The 18,933-nt window shown below is 48.5% G+C and overlaps 1 protein-coding gene across 2 annotated transcripts in view; it reads right to left on the minus strand.

Annotated features, from left to right (window-relative positions):
- The window catches only part of COL26A1 (collagen type XXVI alpha 1 chain), a 154,513-nt gene that overhangs the window by 84,683 nt on the left and 50,897 nt on the right, over window positions 1–18,933 (minus strand). Inside the window, exon 3 of one of the 2 annotated variants that reach the window (XM_039243456.1) lies at window positions 7,708–7,805. In XM_039243456.1, coding sequence (XP_039099387.1) covers window positions 7,708–7,805 — 98 coding nt within the window. Of the gene's footprint in view, window positions 1–7,707; window positions 7,812–18,933 lie in introns of both variants that reach the window. The other variant, XM_039243455.1, reaches the window with a different exon arrangement.

Here is an 18,933-nt window from a genome sequence, read left to right on the forward strand (position 1 = left end):
GGTGGAAACAGCCCAAATGTCCGTCAACTGATGAATGAATAAACAAAATGTGGTCTGTCCATATAATGGAATATTATTCATTATTTGGATATCTCCCACAATTTGGATGAAGCTTCAAAGCATTATGCTAAGTAAAAGGAGGCAGACACAAAAGGCCACATATTGCATGATTCTATTTATATGAAATATCCAGAACAGGGAAATCAATAGAGACAGAAGGCAGATTTGGGGTTGCCAAGGGCTAAAGGAAAAGGGGAATGAAGAATGACTGCTTAATAGGTATAGGGTTTCCCTTTGGAGGGATAAAAAAGTTCTGGAACTAGATAGTGGTGTTGGTTGTTAACGTGCTTGTGAATGTACTTAAAACCGCTGAATTAATGATATACTTTAAAATGGCTAAAATGGTAAATTTTATGTTATGTGTATTTGCCCGTCAAGTAAGTCACCGGTTATTAAAAATAAATGAAGGCGGGGCGCCTGGGTGGCTTAGTCGGTTAAGCGTCCGACTTTCGCTTAGGTCATGATCTCACGGTTCGTGGGTTCGAGCCCAGCGTCGGGCTCTGTGCTGACTGCCAGCTCAGAGCCTGGAGCCTGTTTCAGAGTCTGTGTCTCCCTCTCTCTCTGACCCTCCCCTGCTCATGCTGTCTCTCTCTCTCTCTCTCTCCTAGAAATAAATAAAACATTAAAAAAAAATTAAAAAAAAAATAAATAAAAATAAATGAAGGCAAAATAGATACTAAAAACATGTTTTTAAGAGAGAATTCACTACAAGCAGACCTACACTACAAGAAATACTGAAAGCACTTCTTGGGCTGAGGAGAAGGGATCCCAGATGGAAGCTCAGAGCTCTAGGAGAAATAAAGATGATATGATAACTGGAAATGATAACTTAGGATAAACAGAAGATTCCTGTCCTTCCTTCACCTGTTAAAAAGGTAATCTGTTTCGGGGCACCTGGGTGGCTCAGTCGGTTAAGTGTCTGACTTCTGCTCAGGTCATGATCTCATGGTTCGTGGGTTTGAGCCCCACGTCGGGCTCTGTACTGACAGCTAGCTCAGAGCTTGGAGGGTGCTTCGGATTCTGTGTCTCCCTCTCTCTCTGACCCTCCCCAGCTCATGCTGTCTCTATCTCTCTCTCAAAAATAAATAAAAAACATTAATAAAAAATAAAAAATAAAAACAAAAAGGTAATCTGTTTGGGGCGCATGGGTGGCTCAGTCAGTTAAGTGTCTGACTTCTGCTCAGGTCATGATCTCCCAGTTCATGGGTTCCAGCCCCGTGTCAGGCTCTGGCTGATAGCACAAAGCCTAGAGCTGCTTTGGGTTCTGTGTCTCCCTCTCTCTCTGTCCCTCCCCTGCTCGTGCTCTCTCTCTCTCTCTCAAAAATAAAACAAAAACATACAAAATTTTTTTAAAAAGATAATCTGTTGAATGCAAAACCATAATATTGACTCGGGGAGGTTTTTACCATATTTAGGTTATAAGCAGATGACAACAAAAGCACAAAGGATGGTGGGATAGATAAATGGATTCAGACTGTTTTTAAAACTACTAAAAAATAATACAGAAAAAAAATAAAAATTCAGGGACAACTGGATGGCTCAGTCAGTTGAGCACCCAACTCTTTATTTTGGCTCAGGTCATGATCCCAGGGTCATGGGATGGAGGCCTACATTGGGCTCTGTGCTGGGTGTGGAGTCTGCTTAAGATTCTCTCTCTCCCTCTGTCCTCCTCCCCTACTCTCGCACACACACTCTCTCTCTAAAACGGTGAAATTTCTGCTTCCAGTTATGATTGACTAACTCATACTCAACTTGCTCTCCCACCATAAACAACTAGGAAACTGGACAAAATTTATTAAACAAATGTTTGTAGATATTGGACAGGAGGCAGTTCAGAACAGTGATTCCTGAGAGAAGAAAATAAACAAGACAACTCCTGGAGACACCAACCGGACCGGAGCTCATGGTGGGAAGACTAAGTAAAACATGATAATTGCTCTCAGTCGAAGAGATAGAAATCAGAGTTTAGGGAAGCTAAGGCAAATTTGGTGGACAAAATACTGAAGAGAAGAGAATTTTGTAGAAAGTTATTCACTGGGTCAAAACTTATTAATCTGTATACTCCTAGTGTGTGTAAATCATATATATGTAATCAGTTGTTTGTCAATTACACCTCGATAAATTTGATTTTTTTTTTTCAGTGAAAGAGAGAGAGAGAGAGCGCACAAGCAGGGGAGGAGCAGGAGAGAAAGAGAGATCTCAAGCAGTTTCCATGCCCAGCACAGATACTGATATGTGGGCTCGATCTCATGACCATGAGATCATGACCTGAGCCAAAATCAAGAGTCAGATGCTTAACTGACTAAGCCACCAAGGCGCCCCAATAAATTTAATTTCTAAAGTGAATAAATAATTATTAAATTAAGAAATAGAACACCTAGGGACACTTGGGTGGCTAAGTTGGTTAAGCCCTTGACTTCAGCTCAGGTCACGATCTAATGGCTCATGAGTTTGAGCCCCGCATTGGGTTCTGTGCTGACAGCTCAGAGCCTGGAGACTGCTTTGGATTCTGTGTCTCCAACCCTCTCTGCTCTCTCCCCGCCCCTCTCTCTCTCTCCCCTAAATAAATAAACATTAAGAAAAAGAAAGAAAGAAAAGAAATAGAATACCTGGATAGCCCTATGTCTATTAAAGAAAACAAATTTGTTTATCAACATCTTCCCCACAAAGAAACTACAGGTCCACATGGCTTTGCTGTGAATTCTATTAAGCATTTAAGGGAAACGTAATATCAGCTTTACAAGAAAATGCTTTTAGAAAATAGAGGAGGAGGAGAAATTCCCCAATTCTTTTTATGAGAACAGCATAACCTCATAACCAAAAAACAGACAGACATTATAAGGAAAGAAAATTATAGATAAATATCAAATACAGATATATAAAAATACTATATCCAAATATGGTTGATCCCAGTAATAATAACATTATTCCCAAGAACAAAGGTTGATTTAGTATTCCAAGTCAATATAACTTGCCACTTTAACAAAAGAAAAGATTTTTAAAAATAGATGAAGAAAAAGCATTTGACAAGATTCAGCACCTATTCCTGCTGAAAAGTCTCAAGAAACTAAGACTAAAAGTGACTATTCCCATCTGATGCATGGAATATATGAAAATATCTACCATTAACAACATACTTCATAATGAAATGGAGAACGCCCCCACCATGATCAGAAACAAGGCAACTACATCTGTTCTCACCACTTCTGTTAAACATCTTACCAGAAGTTCTAGCCAGTTCAATAAAGCAAGAAAAATAAAACAAAATGCATTAATATTTGAAAAGAAGAAGCAAACATATCTTTACTCATAAAGAATATAAGAGATTATGTAGAAAACCCAAAAAAAATCCATAATCTACAGAACTAATAAATGAATTTATCTGGTTTTTAGATACCAAGTCAATATTAAAAGTCAAATATATTTCTATATATTAGCAGAAAAACAATTATTAACTGAAAATTTAAACAGCAATCCCTTCTCTTTTTTTAAGAAAGAAAGAGAGTGTGAGCAGGGGAGAGGGGCACAGGAAAGAGAGAGAGAATCTTAAGCAGGTCCCATGCTCAGAGTGGAGCTCAACGCATGACCTGAACCAAAATCAAGAGTTGGACATTCAACCAACTAAACTACTCAGGCGCCCCTAAAGCAATCCCATTAAAAAAAAACACACACCAAAAATACAAAATACTTAGAAATAAACTTAATAAAAGACAAATAATACCTCTACTCTGCAGGCTGAAAATTAATGAATGAATGAATAACTAAATGAATGAAAAGCTATACCATGTTCATGAATCAGAGACTCATTATTAAGGTACCCATTCTCCCTAAACTGGTCTATCCTACTCTCCATTGCAACAGACATTTTTTTGGTAGACATTTTTGGTAAGTTGTATAAAGTTTTTATGGAGATGCAAAGGAACTAGATTGGTCAAAGTAGTCTTTAAAAGAAGAAATTACAACTACTTTCCATTTCATTCCCACTAGAACAGCTACAATTTAAAAATTCTAACACATCATATATTGGCAAGAATGAGGAGCAACTGGAACACTTTGCTTACAGGACTGTAAAACGTTAAAACCTCTTTGGAAAACTATTTGGCTATTTCTTAGGAAGTTAAACAACCTAATTAAAAATGAGCATACGTCTTGAACAGACACTTCACAGAAGAAGCTATAAGAATGGCTGGTAAGTACATCAGATAGACATACAAAAAGATTCTCAACATCATTAGTCAACAGAGAAGCGCAAACTACAATCACAACAAGAGAGCATTTCAGACCCAATAGAATGGCTAAAATGAAAAAGACTGACACCAAATGTTAACAACAATGTAGAGCAATTGGAACTGGTGGGAAACAGTTCAGCTCTTTCCTATAAAGCTAAATGTATAAAATGACCTGGCAATTCCACTTGCAGGGACTTACCCAAGGGAAATTAAGACATAGATCCACATATGTATGTCTTAAAATTAAGACATAAGAATGTTCACAGAAGTGTTTTTCTTAAAGCCAAAAACTAGAAATAACCCAAAGATCTATCCACAGGACAATGCATAAATAAAATCGTGGTTATTTATACAATAGAATAACACCCAGCAATAAAAATGAGTAAACTACTGATACACATATCACAATATGAATAAATCTCAAAAACATTATAATAATTAAAAGAAATCACACACAAGAGAATATATTACATGGTTCCATTTATATGAAGTTCAAGAACAAGTACTTGAATAACTGATCTATGATGATAGAAACCAGCACAGTGGTTGCTAAGAGGTAGGAACCTTCCAGGCAGTGATGGAAACATCCACATGCATCAGACTCATCAAAGCTTACATTTAAAGAGTGGTGCATTTCAGGGGCACCTGGGTGGCTCAGTTGGTTAAGAATCTGACTTTGGCTCAGGTCTTGATCTCATGCTTTGTGAGTCTGAGCCCCACACTGGGCTCTGCACTGACAGCATGGAGTCTGCTTGGGATTCTTTCTCTCCCTCTCTCTGTCCGCTCGTGCTCGCTCACTCTCTCTCTCTCTCTCAAAATAAATAAAAATAAAACTTAAAAAAAAGTGGTACATTTCAGAGTATGTACATTTTATCTCAGAAAAAAAAAAGATGTTTACAGTAATGTTATCAATAATTTAAAACTTGGGAGCAACTTAAATACCTTATAGTAGGGGTTCAGTTAATAAAATATATACCCAAATTTCACAGCCACTAATAATGTGCTGTGGAATGCTATCTATCGACACAGAGAAACATTCATGGAAACTTATGTGTGAAAAAGAAGTTATCAAAAGCGTCCAACCGACATGAAAGCACAGGAAAAAAAAAGTCTGGAAGCTTTTCACCAAAGTGAGGTTCAAGGTTACCTTGAGAGGCGTGATTCTGGGTATTTTTATCTTGTCTACACCAAACGTGTGCTTGCTTTTGTAATAAGGAGAAAGCATTTCTAGATCTACACCTATAGTTACAGATACCTAGACATGGCTAATTCTCCTTAGCTGTGCTCTTTAAAGTCACCATCGTTCTGAATTAGCAAATGCGAACCATTGCGCAATCCTAGGGCAAATAAGGGCTTAGGTTTCTCCCAGCGTCTGGTCACACTTTGTCAACTTGCTTTAAGAGTGCTGGAAGAACCGAATGGCCGCCTGCGCCTCACCTGGCAGCTCTGTGTGGGACCCCTCCTGGTCCCTGTCCCACGGGTCTCTTCCCTTGGAGGATGTGAATCTGCACCTTTCGCTGTAATAAACCATCAGTTGTGAGTGCAACAGCTTTTCGGCTCTGAGTCCTCCCAGTAGATTATCAGACCTAAGGGTGGTCTGGGCCCCCTCCCCCTATCTGTGTGTATATCAGTTTCTCAAATCTCCTTTTGAATCTCTTTTGTTGTTCTCATGGTTACCTCAATGAGTTCCGTCAAACACATGCTCATGACCTATTTCGGACTCAGACACCCTGAGGCTTAGACTTCATTTACTAGTTGATTCCTTTAGTAAAGAGAATACGAAGAGAGATGAGAACACACATGCTTAAGTACTACAGTGGTTTCCAGCAGAGGAGGGAGGGACCTTGTTCGAGCCCGGCTCATTACCCTTAGAAGAAACACAGTCTGCAGGGTGGCGAGCGGCAGTCAGGGGAGGCAGACACGGAAACACACGATTAGAGTCAGCAAAGGCAACGACGGAGGCCAGGGGGGCTCGGAGGCTCTGGGAGCTTAAAGAAGGGCCCAGAAGCATTCCCAATGCTGAGCAGAGGCCTCTAAAGATAAGCAGAGAGACGGACCTACTCAGTACTTCCCTGTATGAGTCCAACATTGCTCAGTTTATTGATCACTGAAAACTCAGTCAGTTACTTCAGGGTAAATCAATCACTTCCCTAGAAACCCCTGCCTCCCCAGCCCCTTGCAGAATCCAGGCAGCATGACTGGAGTGTCTCTTCCCCATGGCCGTGACACTGACAGGAAAGGTAGACCCAAATCCTGGCTCTGAGGGCCTCCGACTCAACCGGGCACCTGATGTGAACGGTGGTCTTTCATATCAAGTACGCGGTCCAGACACCCCCACTTCCACCTCGGGGAGTCTGGCCTCCCCTCACCCCTCAGCCCCCTCACGGTCTCTTCCGAGGAAAGACCCATGGGCAGTTCTATGCTCCCCCAAGTGTGAGCCAGGTCCCCTCCCAGGATCAGATGCCTTGTAAGTCAGGAAGGGCAGTAGAGCTGGCTTTGGGCCACGGGCCAGCTGAGGCATCATCATCATTATTATTACTGCTACTTCTCTTACGTTATTATTTGCGACCCAAAGAATTTTAGGCGTTTACAGTAAGAGCATATACCTAACATATCATATGTTATCATAACCTTATTATCACCTAACTTATAAAAGCATATACGTAAAACAAAAAAATCAGTAAGTTGGGTAATAAAAAGAGGAGAGAATAATTTTAACAGAAAGTCAAAGTTGTAGAAAGCCACCGTTACCAAATGCAAAACGGGTCCCTGGGCTTCCAGACTGACCGGCTAACATGGGAACAAGGTGCGCTGCAAACCTGTCGGTTGGTGGGGCAGGACCCCGCTTCCTTGGCCCTGAGCGCGGCGGGGGTTTGCTGTCGTCCTTCCCTGCCCCACCTAAGTGCTGCCATCTGGCCCCCTCGGGTGGCAGAGGCAGCCTGGGACCTAGCCTGGGACCCGGTCCAAGGGCTCAGAAGGAAGGCCCCAGCTCTGGGCCCTCTCCACCCACCCTCCCTCAGTGGCGGGAGGTGGGGGGTGGGGGAGACAGAAAGGCAGGACAATCGATCTGCTGCCCACCAGGTCTGTTTGCCTTATTCTACAACAGACATGGCTCCAAGGCTGGGGAACTCTCAGCTGTACCTGCTCAGAGTCCCGGTGGTCGGCTCTGCCTGTCCCCCATTCCTGTGTGGGTGGGACCCAGAGCAGAAGAAAGAAGCTGGAAATCAAATCCCCTCCCCCAGGCTATAGAGCTCCATCCTGCACCCAACCGGGGCACACAGGGACCCCATCTCAGTGCCCACCGGCAGGGCACCCAGAGACTCCACAGCCCAGCCCAGCCAGTGCCCCGTCCCCCTGCCCCCAGTGCCCCCCAGCCATTCAGCCTTGACCCCTACCCCCCACACCCTGGCAGACTCACCCTCATCACAGTTGCTCCCGGTAAAGCCTGGGCAGCACCTCCACTCCAGTGCCGTCACCGTGCGGTAGGACACTCGGTATGTGGGTCTGATCAGAGTCCTGTAACTAACACAAGGGCAGCATCAGGAGAGTGTGAGCGTCCCACCCGTCCACCTGCCCTCCTCGGCTCCGGCCTCAGGGCCCTGGGAGCCGCCTGGGTAATGGAGCCCATCATCCCCACCCTGTGCCCACTGGCTGTGTGGCCCTGGGTAAGTGACCACCCCTCTCTGTGCTGGGTGCATTATAGAGTCCCTCCCAGCTCTGCCTTCCTGCAGGTCTCCAAGCGTGGCCACCTAGAGTGGGAAAATGTCAGCCATGGACTGAGCTGTGTTCCCAGAGCCGAAGCCCCACCCACCCCACCGCATGACTGTATTTGCATATAAAGTCTTTGGGAGGTAATTACAGTTAAATGAGGTCATTAGGATGGGGCCCTAATTCATCAGAACTGGTGGCCTAATGAGAAGAGGAGGACAGAGAGAGAGATCTCTGTGCTCGTGAACACACTCAGGCAAGGCCGTGTGAGGACGCGGCGAGAAGGTGGCCATCTGAGAAAACACATTTCTGTTGTTGAAACCACCCGGCCTGTGCTGCTCTGCTGCGGCAGCCTGAGCTAAGACACCGACCGAGATCATGAACAAGGGAAAGAAAAACATCATCAGAACGTGCACAGCTTCTAACCACCCAAAAGTCACTGAATTCCAACGCTTTTTTCCAGTCGTTTCTTTGGTTGATTTATCCAACGAATACATGTGAGCGCCAACTACACAAGAGTCCTGTGGTCACAGACCGATCAAACTGAGTCCCAGCCTCGAGGAAATCACAGCCCAGCGGACGAAACACATGTCAATGAAAACCTGCGATCCAGTTGTGGGGCCCTCGCAGTCCTAAAAACCTCCAGCAAAGTGCTGTGGGTTCACACACCTACAGTTGTGAACTTTTTCTTGCAAATAAGCTTGATACTGTTTTGCAAAACTCGGAGACATAAAAGATATGAACAAAGGCTGTCTTCAAAAAGCAAGGAACAGGGGCGCCTGGCTGGCTCAGTTGGTTAAGGGTTCAACTCTTGATTTCAGCTCAGGTCATGATCTCACGGTTCATGAGTTCAAGCCCCACGTCAGGCTCTGCACTGATGGTCCAGAACCTGCTTGGGATTCTCTGTCTCCCTCCTTCTCTGTCTGCCTCTCCCCCACTCGCTGTCTCTCAAAACTAAATAACACTGAAAAAAATGTCTCCAGACATTGCCAAATGTTCTTTAGTGGGGAAGGGGAGAAGTCTATTCTTTCATCTGTTCTTTTAAAAAGTTAATGCCAGGGGCACCTGGGTAGCTCAGTCGGTTAAGCGTCCGACTCTTGATTTTGGCTCAGATCGTGATCTCACAGTTCATGCGAGAGCTGAGCGTGGAGCCTGCTTAAGATTCTCTTTCTCTCCCTCTCTCTTTGCCCCTTCCCCTCTCTCAAAATAAATAAATAAACTTAAAAAAAGAACAAGAAAAATAATTTTTGTAGCTGTATGTGGTGACAGATGTTCGCTAGAATTATCGTGGTGATCATTTTGCAACATACACAAATATCAAATCAAATACTATACACCTGAAACTAACACAATATGGCACACACACCCCAATTTCACAAACGGGATAAATTTGGCTTTACTATTCGACTTCTATGCATCATCATAACTTTGCCACTTGATCTTGTTTGCACAACTTCCTCTTGAAAACAGAGCTACATGACTTCACAAAATCTGAATCTGAGGATACCAAGTGACTTAATCGGTGAATGGGAAAATTATGAATTAATTGCTAGCAGCAGGCGTGACGTTTCGAGATGCCCCGTTGACAGGAAAACACACGAGTCACGTCTCAAATTTCAGAAATACTGCACTAAGTCTGAACAATCCTGTTACACTAATTTCTCTTTAAAACAACAACAACAACAACAACAATTCCTCTCGCTCATGTTTCACAAACATTCTGGCAAGCCAGCTTCCCGCTGGAGACGGAAGGGGTGAGGCTGTGTGCAGCCAGGGGCAGAAGCTTCGATGTGGGGCCAGGAGTCTGCACACTGGGAGCAGGACGGCAGATCCAGACCTCTGGGCTCACAACTGCCTCCTGGAAACACTGCCACATGGGGGTGGTGGCTGTAGGTTATAATAAACACACACAGGCACACACACACACCCTCTCTCTCACATGCACACGCACTCACATGCTTTCAAACACTCAACACTCCCCTGCACTCGTTCCCACGCTCACACCCTCACATCGCCTTCCTGCCGTGCCTCTCCCAGCTTGATGCTTGGCCCAGCCAGGAGAGGGAGGAAGCTTGAATTTAGGTAAAAGATGCCAGTTTTTAAATTAATTCCTGGAACAAGACTGGTGCTCCTGCTGAGAGGGACCCGCAGAGCTCTGGAAACCCCCCCGCCCTGCTCCCCGGGGCAGACGTGCAGGGCAGGGAAAGGGTCAAGTTACTTGCTGCCTGCATCCAGCCAAGTGCAGCGGATGCCCCAAACAGGGTGCTTCCCATAACCTCAGCGCCATGGATGGGGTAGATGGAGCCCTGGGCAGTGGGGACACAAGACCCGGGCTTCGGGCTCCGACCCCCAACTCATGATACGGAGTTGCACACAGTCCTTATGAGAACATCGCGGAGACCAGGATGCGGGGCTCTATGGGAGGGTGCACATGCAACGCGCCCAGGGCAGGAAGGGTGCACAGACAGACTCTGTGCACATCTGACCTCATTTCTACTGGCCCACGCCCTTCGGCCTTCCCCTCTGCGGTCAGGAGAGCCCTGCTTAGCCATGGGTGCCGGCCCTTGCCCTGTGGTGTAAATATACACAACGGAATACTATTCCATCCTCCAGCCTGTGAGCCATCCAAATGCCCCAGGCATCCCTCAGTCCATGCCTCGAATGAAGATGATGATGATGATAAAACAAGAATAAATCTCATAAGAGCTTGGAGTGTTCGCCACGCGCCAGTCACTGCTCTGAGTGTTTTACGTTTGCTAGCTCATAACGATTCTAACGGGTGGATACTAATACTAATCCTAATTTACAGAGGAGGAAACTGAGGCACAGAGAAGTTAAGTAACTTTCTCAAGGTCACACTGCTACAAGGCCATGCAACTAGGATCCAAACCCAGGCAGAATCAGCAGAACCCACCAATACTAATTCGTGTTCGTTCAAGGGAACATTGTTCCTCCCTCAATCTGCACCAGATCCTGATCTCAGGCTCTGAACCAGAGCGAAAGCTCGGCCCCTCGAGATGGTGTCTTTCTGCCCTCCCCACTCAGACCAGAAGGAACCAGACGGCCTGTGAAGTCCAGGAGCACCAGTAGGTGGCGCCGCTTCACCAGCCCAGAGGGCCAGGGCTCAGCTTGGCAGCCCCCTGGGGTCCCACCTGAATGTCCCAGGTAGCAGGCAGTGTTTGCAGCCTGGCCCCAGGCTGGGCTTCACCCTCCTATGCTTCATGAAGTACCCCCAGTCCTTCCGCTGGGGTCCACTCTGCAAACCCAGTGATCTTTCTAAAACGCAGATCCAATTTTGTGACTGCCCTCTCTCAAAACTTCCATGGCTCCCACAGACTAAGCTCTTTAAGCTGCCTACCTTGTATGCTCCCTTCTTCCTGCCACCACCAGCCAAGGCTCCTCCCACCATTGCACAACTTCCTCTTCCTGCCTCTGGGCCTTTGCACATGCGGGCTCCTCTACCTACCTGCCCTTCCTTCTTTACTCTGCCTGAGATAAATTCCCAAGAACTTTCAGGGTATGCCTCAAATGTCCTGTCCTCCTCTGTGAAACACCCACTCCTGGCCAGCGTCCACAGGCTCCCTCCTGAGACCTCCCACAGCAACCTGTTCAGAGATTGGTTTGAACCCGACACTCCTCCGTGCACTCAGCAGGTACATGCTGAGAGCCTGCCATGTGCCAGACAATGGGAGTGCGAGCACGAAGAAGGCAGGCATGGCTCCTCTCTGCCACGTAACCACCACACACGTGACCCTACAACCACGGGCAGCGCTAAGGGCTTGGAAACGAAGCAGTGAGTTCATGCCTTACATTAGAATGGAATTTTTTATTAAAGTATAATTCACATGCAGTCAAATAGATAAATCTAGCTTTTAGCTTAATAACGTTTTATAATATATTTATTTATTTGAGAGAGAGAGAGAGTACAAGCAGGGGAGAAAGGTAGAAGGAAAGAGAGAATCTTAAGTAGACTCCATGCCCAGTGTGGAGCCCAAATCTGGGCTCAATCCTGCAAGCCAGGGTTCACGACCTGAGCCAAAATCAAAAGTCAGATGCTTAACCGACTGAGCCCCCCAGGCGCCCCCTATGATCTCTTGTCTTATTGATAGTAACCATCTTAACAGGTGTGAGGTGAAATCTCAGTGTGGCTTCGATTTGCGCTTCCCTTTATCAGTTATTTATTTTATTTTTCTTCTTAAAATTTTTTTGGTTTATTTTTGAAAGGGGGGAGGGGCAGAGAGAGAGGGAGACACAGAATCTGAAGCAGGCTCCAGGCTCTGAGCTGTCAGCACAGAGCCCAATGCGGGGCTCGAACTCACCAACCCTGAGATTATGACCTGAGCAGAAGTCGGACGCCCAACTGACTGAGCCCCCCAGGCGCCTCTATCAGTTATTTATTGATGTGACTGTCGTAGATGAAGCAGATGAGGTTGTGTTTGGGAGGGCTTCAGGGACTGGACGGGCAAGTGAAAAGGAATAGCCTCACGACCATGACTATACTTATAAACAGTGGCTGCATTAGTCAGGGCTCTCCAGAGGGCTGAACCTCTGGACTACATGGAGATCTGTAGAAAGAGATTTATCTATAAGAATTGGCTCATGCAGTGATGGAGGCTGAGCAGTCCCAACATCTGCCATCTGCAAGCTGCGGGCCCAGCAGAGCATGTGGTATGGCTCCCAGGGAGGCCCAGGGGACTGATGGGGTAAGTCCTAGTTCAAGTACCGAGATTCAAGAACCAGGAGCACTGAAGTGCAAGGGCAGGAGTGGATGGATGTCCCCACTCCAGAAGAGAGTAAATGGGCCCCTCTGCTACCTTTGTGTTCTATTCAGGCCTTTACCAGACTAGACGTGGCTCACCTGCATTGGGTGAGGGTAGGTTTCCTTTACACAGCCTCCCAGTTCAGCGCTGATCTCCTCTGCTCCATAACCTTGGTCGTGGACTTCCCAAACTCAAGAAGTGTCTATTAAATAAATGTCCCCTACTTGTGCTTTCTCTCTTTCTCAGATAAATAAGCCTTAAAGAAAAGATTCTCTATCTCCATTTCTCCCTCTGCCCCTCTCTCCCCCCTGCCTTAAAAAAAAACCAGACAAGATACTAAGTGTTGATGAGGACATGGGGAAGGGACCCCTCGTGTACGGTTGGTGAGAATTTAAATTGGTGCAGCCACTGTGGAAAACAGTATGGAGATCCTCAAATTATTAAAAATAAAATTATCACGTGATCCGGCAATCCCACTTCCCACTTTGGGTATTTAGCCAAAGGAGATCGGATTAGTATCTGGAAGAGAAATCTGCATCCTCACGTCCATGGCAGCACTAAAAATAACAAAGACACAGAAACAACTAGCGGGTCCATCAACAGACGAAGGATAAAGAAATGATACACACACACACACACACACACACACACACACACACACAATGGAATATTTTTCAGCCGCAAAAAAAAGAAGACACCATGGATGAACCTGCAGGAGATTACACTAAGTGAAATAAAGCAGACATAATTGCATGTTCTCATATATGGAACTACATCATCAAAAGAGTGGAGTTCAGGGGCGCCCGGGGGGCTCAGTCAGTTAAGCATCTGACTCTTGATTTCGGCTCAGGTCGTGATCTCAGTTTGTGAGTTTGAGTCCCACATGGGGCTCTGCACTGACAGCTTGGAGCCTGCTTGGGATTCTCTCTCTCCCTTTCTCTCTCTGCCCCTTGCATGTGCTCTTTCTCTCCCTCAAAAACAAACGAATAAACCTTAAAAAGAATTAACCTAAATAATAATACTAATGCATCCTACAGCTGAAATTCGCTAGGAGAGTGATGCCAAGGCTCTCACCACACACACGCGGTAACTGCGGGATTGTGTTCAGTAGTTTGACTGTAGTGATCATTTCCCAATGTGTATATACACCATAGCACCACGGCGTACACCTTAACGAGACATAATCACTCTTTGTCAAAAGTCAGTCCATCAACAAAAGTGCAAACAGACACACACAACAGTCCTGAGCGCCTCTGTGAGGTCAGGGGGCAAATATATCATCTGTCATGTTTGGAGACGCTTCCCAAGGGGCAGAGAGACCTCCCGCCCTACCCCCAGCCCTCACCCCAGGGAGCAATCCCTTTCAAATGAGAACGGCCCCCAGGCCACCCCACAACAAGACAAATAGCCATCATCTCAGCGTTTACAGACTTCACTGAACCTCTCGAGGTCAGCCTCACTTGGGGACACTGAGCTCCTAGAGAGAACCTGGCTTGGCTAGGGCTCTCCAGAAGAGGTTGTACCCTGCTCAGGGCTCAACCCACCATCTAGGTGGTGGTAGCAGTCCTGGGCAGGGGTCACACGGACCCAGGAGTGACCCCCACCACCAAGGCTTTAACGACTCCTGGACGGTGCGGGAGGAAGAGGAACCGGATTCGCCTCCGGGGCCTGATTCTCTCCCAGATGGACATGCTCCTCCATCCTGTTGACTCTGTGGTGCTGCGGTGTCCTCTGGAGTGGGGAGCAGACTCCACACCATGGCCCACGGGCCTGCATGCTCTGGCCTGGCATCCACCAGGGCCTTGAACCTTAGCCCCTCGTTCCTGCTTTCTAGCCATACTGCATACTGGCCTTCCAAATCACTTAAGGGATTCTCTCTCTCTCTCTCTCCCTCTCTCTTTCTCGCCTAATTAAGGCCCGTCCCCTCCACCGGCACCTCACAGGCCCTTTCTTCCAGGAAGCCCTCCTGAGGCCTCTGAGCAGATGGGTGCTACTGGCCGGCTCCCCGTGCCCCTCCCTCATAGCCCTTCCCCCCTGGTTACAGACTATTCCTGACTCATAATTGATGCCTGTGTCTCTGCCACACCATGGGCTACTGGAGGGCAAGGACCTTGTCTGTGCCCGGCACGTAGAAAGTGGCAACGCTTTGGACCCGCTGACCACCTAGGGGTCTGACTCAGTGGCATGACGGTTCTCCCGCAGCCTGCTGGCCAACAGGCATCCAAGGTCACACACCCACTGAAATGGGCTGGAGGCAGCAAAGCCCCTCCCTGGTCCACAGCAAGTGCAAGCCATGCCCACATTACAGGTGCCAAAATTGGCTCAGAAAAGAAAGAGGGATGTAAGGGAGTTGTATCTGCTGAACCCCTGGGCACTCAGGGATCCTCACTGCTCCTATGAGCATCGCTGTCCCATTCTGCGGATGGGGCCACTGTCCTTGCCCGAGCCTGCACGGCTGGTGGGCAGTGGAGCCCCCGGTCGGCTTGCCCCCTCAGGACGTGGATGAGCCTGCTCCTACCCCCGACTGTATACCCCCCAGGGCCAGTCTTTTCATTGGCTGCCCCCCACCTCCCACCCCGATGCATCCAAGAGGTGAGATGGCCCAGCCAAGATTCGGATACAGGGAAGGAGACCATGCAGATGTGCATGAGGTGGCTCCCCGCAAGGACAGCTCAGGCTGCCTTGGCCCGAGGGGAGCAAACATGCAGTCAGGTGACATAAACACGGAGTTTCCTGGCTGCTTTGTTTCTAGTTCATTCCAACCCACTTCTGCCCATCTGAGACCCTTGAGCGAGTCCCTGCCTCTCTGAGCCCTCTGTGATGTCCATGCTGAGGTGCAACAGACTCAAAGGTCCCTCTTGCCTTAGAATTCTCTGAATGGAATTTAGAGTGTCCATGGGGTGTTTCCCACCTCACCAGTTCTGGGTTTTTTTTTTTCCCCCAAGATGACCCAAATTTAGGGACTTCTGACCTCTCCGGATTTGCTCCCTCTGATGGGTGGTTCCTAAGGCTTCCCTCACGTCAAACTCCAGAACACATATTCTCCTAGGGGTTGTTTTCCAAATATCCACGGGAACTTTGACTCTCCCCCTCTGTGCCCTCCCATCAGAGAGTTCTAGGAGCTCTACCTCCACCAGGTGGGTCCTACCTGCACACCGTTCGCCTCCCACCCTCCCCAGTCCAGCCCCCTTACATCATCCCTCCAGGCTGGAGGCCATGGCCTCTAGGGCGCGCCCAGCTTTCACGCCCACCCCCGAACCTCCAACCTCTGTACAAACTCCAGTTTTCAAAGCACAAGCTTCCTCCATAACCCTACCTGGCTCCTCTTTAATTTTAGAGCCCAACCAAATCCTTAGTATGAACACGCAGACTTCCCACTATCCACCTTGGCTGCTTCCCCACTCATCAATCTCTGACCCCCCCCCCCTCCCCGGGGCCCCTCAGCAGCATCAGCCTTTGAGTTCATGAATCCACAGAGCCCTTCGCCATGTCAGGGCTTGTCACCTATTGTTCCCTCTGCCCGAGATGCCCACGAAGTCCAGCACAGCTCCCCGAGGCTGGGCAAACATGATGCCTCCTCTGAGAGGGCCTCCCTGACCAGACTGCCCTCAGTCGCAACCACCCCACTGCAGGCTGGGTCCCCTCAGTTTATACTGTCATAGAACTCTGACTTGTCTTCCAAACACTTACTACCGCCCGTGCATTGATGCCTGTCCCCTCTACTAAATCTGCTGGCTGCGCCCCAGGCCTAGCTCAGGGCAGGGCACATCCTGTGTGCTCAATAAATATTTTTTTTTTTTTTTTTTTATTTCTAGGAGAGAGAGAGAGAGACAGCGTGAGCAGGGGAGGGTCAGAGAGAGAGGGAGTCACAGACTGAAACAGGCTCCAGGCTCTGAGCTGGCAGTCAGCACAGAGCCTGACGCGGGGCTCGAACCCATGAACCGTGAGATCATGACCTAAGCGAAAGTCAGACGCTTAACCGACTAAGCCACCCAGGCGCCCCCCTGTGTGCTCAATAAAACTTGGGGGAATGAGGGGCGCCTGGGTGGCTCAGTCAATTAAGCGTTCGACTTCAGCTTAGGTCATGATCTCGCGGTTCGTGGGTTTGAGCCCCGCGTCGGGCTCCGTGCTGACAGACAGCTCAGAGCCTGGAGCCTGTTTCAGATTCCATGACTCCCTCTCTCTCTGACCCCCTCTGCTCACGCTGTCTGTCTCTCTTACTCTCTCAGAAATAAATAAAAATTTAAAAATAAATAAATAAAAAAAACTTGGGGGAATGAAAGAAACAACAGAAGGTATACCAGATGGAGCCCCGGGCTGGGAACTGCAACGCTAGCCAGGACACCGCAGCTCCCCTGAGGGGCTCAGGGTGTCGGGTGGGGGACATGGCGGGAAACTGATGGCCGGCAGGGACGGGGAGGCAGGGCATGGCCGCTTCCACCAGGAGGGCCGGGAAAGTCTCCCTACGTTCTAGGCCACTTGAAACAGTTCTGCTGAGCTGAGAAGGTGAGCAGGCAGCCAGCACCAGGAGAGCCAGCAGGGTGTTTGGGGTGAGGTTTGGTGCATTCGGGGAGCAGACAAGGCACAGGCAGGGCAGCCATGAAAGCCCCCAGAGCAGGCAAGGAAGGTGGCCTGGGTTCATGGAGACTGCCCCGGCTGATGCTCGCCAGGCCTTCCAGAACATCTCCTGACCAGCAAAACATGTTTGAGCCTGCAACAGACACATCTTAACTGGGGCACCTGGGTGGCTCACTAGGTTAAGCGCCCGATGTCAGCTCAGGTCATGATCTCGCAGTTTGTGAGTTCAAGCCCCAGGTCGGGCTCTGGAGCCTGGAGCCTGCTTCGGATTCTGTATCTTCATTTCTCTCTGCCCCTCCCCTGCTCATGCTCTGCCTGTCTCTCCCAAAAATAAATAAACAGTAAAAAAATTTTTAATATATATACACACATATTAATTTACACATGTATATACATGCGTATTATTTGCTGCCTTTGCATATATTAACAAATCAGTAGAGCTTAGTTTTACTCTTACGTTATAGATTAAAAAATAAACAGAAGCCTTGATGTGGTTTTCCCGGCCCTCAGCAGTCAGCCTGTGCAACCTCCAGGAGACCATATGAGGAGGCCACCCAGAGGCTGTGGCACCGAAGAGTGTGGTGGTCAGATCTGCCTTCTACAGAGCCCCCACCTATGGCTGCATGTTCTTATCCGGTCAGCAATGCAAGGAAGCCGCCCCCACTGTCAGCAGATGGAAGGGGGTCCCCCAAGACCCTCTCAGCAACTACAGAGGGCTGACGTCATGAACTTCTCTAAGCAGCCTCCCAAAGCCCTACAGCCACTCAATGACTGAGCCCCAGAAAGGGTACAGGTGTGTCCTGTGTTTCCCCAAAGGTGGCCCTGGGTGCACAAGGTCCCATGAAATGGCGTTTGAAGAACGGGATCCCAGGAGGGGTGAGGTGCCTGACACTGGAGGTGTGTAAGTGGAGGCCATGGCTCTTTGGCCTCCAAAGATTGGAGGGGCCCCCAAAGCATCGGGAAGTCCCTCAGTGAGTGCCAGCACAGGGCTACTGTCTGGGCACCGCCAGCCCCGAGGCCTCACATGGGGGCACCGGAGCCCCCCCACACTCTGGGCACTTGAGCTGCAGACTCCTGCCCTGGCCCCACTTCCTCACCAGGGACCACCACGAGGAGCACCAGACTGGGAGGTACCGAGACAGGCTGGAGACTCAACAGGAAACGGGGGTTTCAGAAAGGGAGGCAGTAGATTATTAATCTCTTGATTAATAGCAGCGGGGCTAGTGGGAGGGAAGGGGCTGTCCCACAGCAGTTCCGAGGCAGGGGGAGGGGGCTTCCAGCCCCTGGCCTCCTCCAGATCCAAGCCAGTCATTCTTAAGTGCCAGACGCCAGGGACGGCGGGCCCAGCGGGCAGTGTCTTCTGCCCAGGCCTTGCCTCCCACGACAGCCCAGGCCCACAGTCCACTAGGGAGTCACTGCGGGGGAGGGGAACGCAGCCCAGACAGGCGGCCGCGCCGCGGGGGTCAGCCTCGCCGAGCCTCTCCGTCCGCACAGGCTGGCTGACGACGAGAGGCAGGAAAGAGAGGCCATGTTTTAAGAGAGTACTAAGTCCAGGACTTCACGCGGCCTAGCAGGCAGCAGGCAACCCAACCAGAGGG

This window comes from Hyaena hyaena, unplaced genomic scaffold (genome assembly GCF_003009895.1).
Source record: "Hyaena hyaena isolate Hyena2069 unplaced genomic scaffold, ASM300989v1 scaffold_228, whole genome shotgun sequence".
Classification (NCBI taxonomy): Eukaryota; Metazoa; Chordata; class Mammalia; order Carnivora; family Hyaenidae; genus Hyaena; species Hyaena hyaena.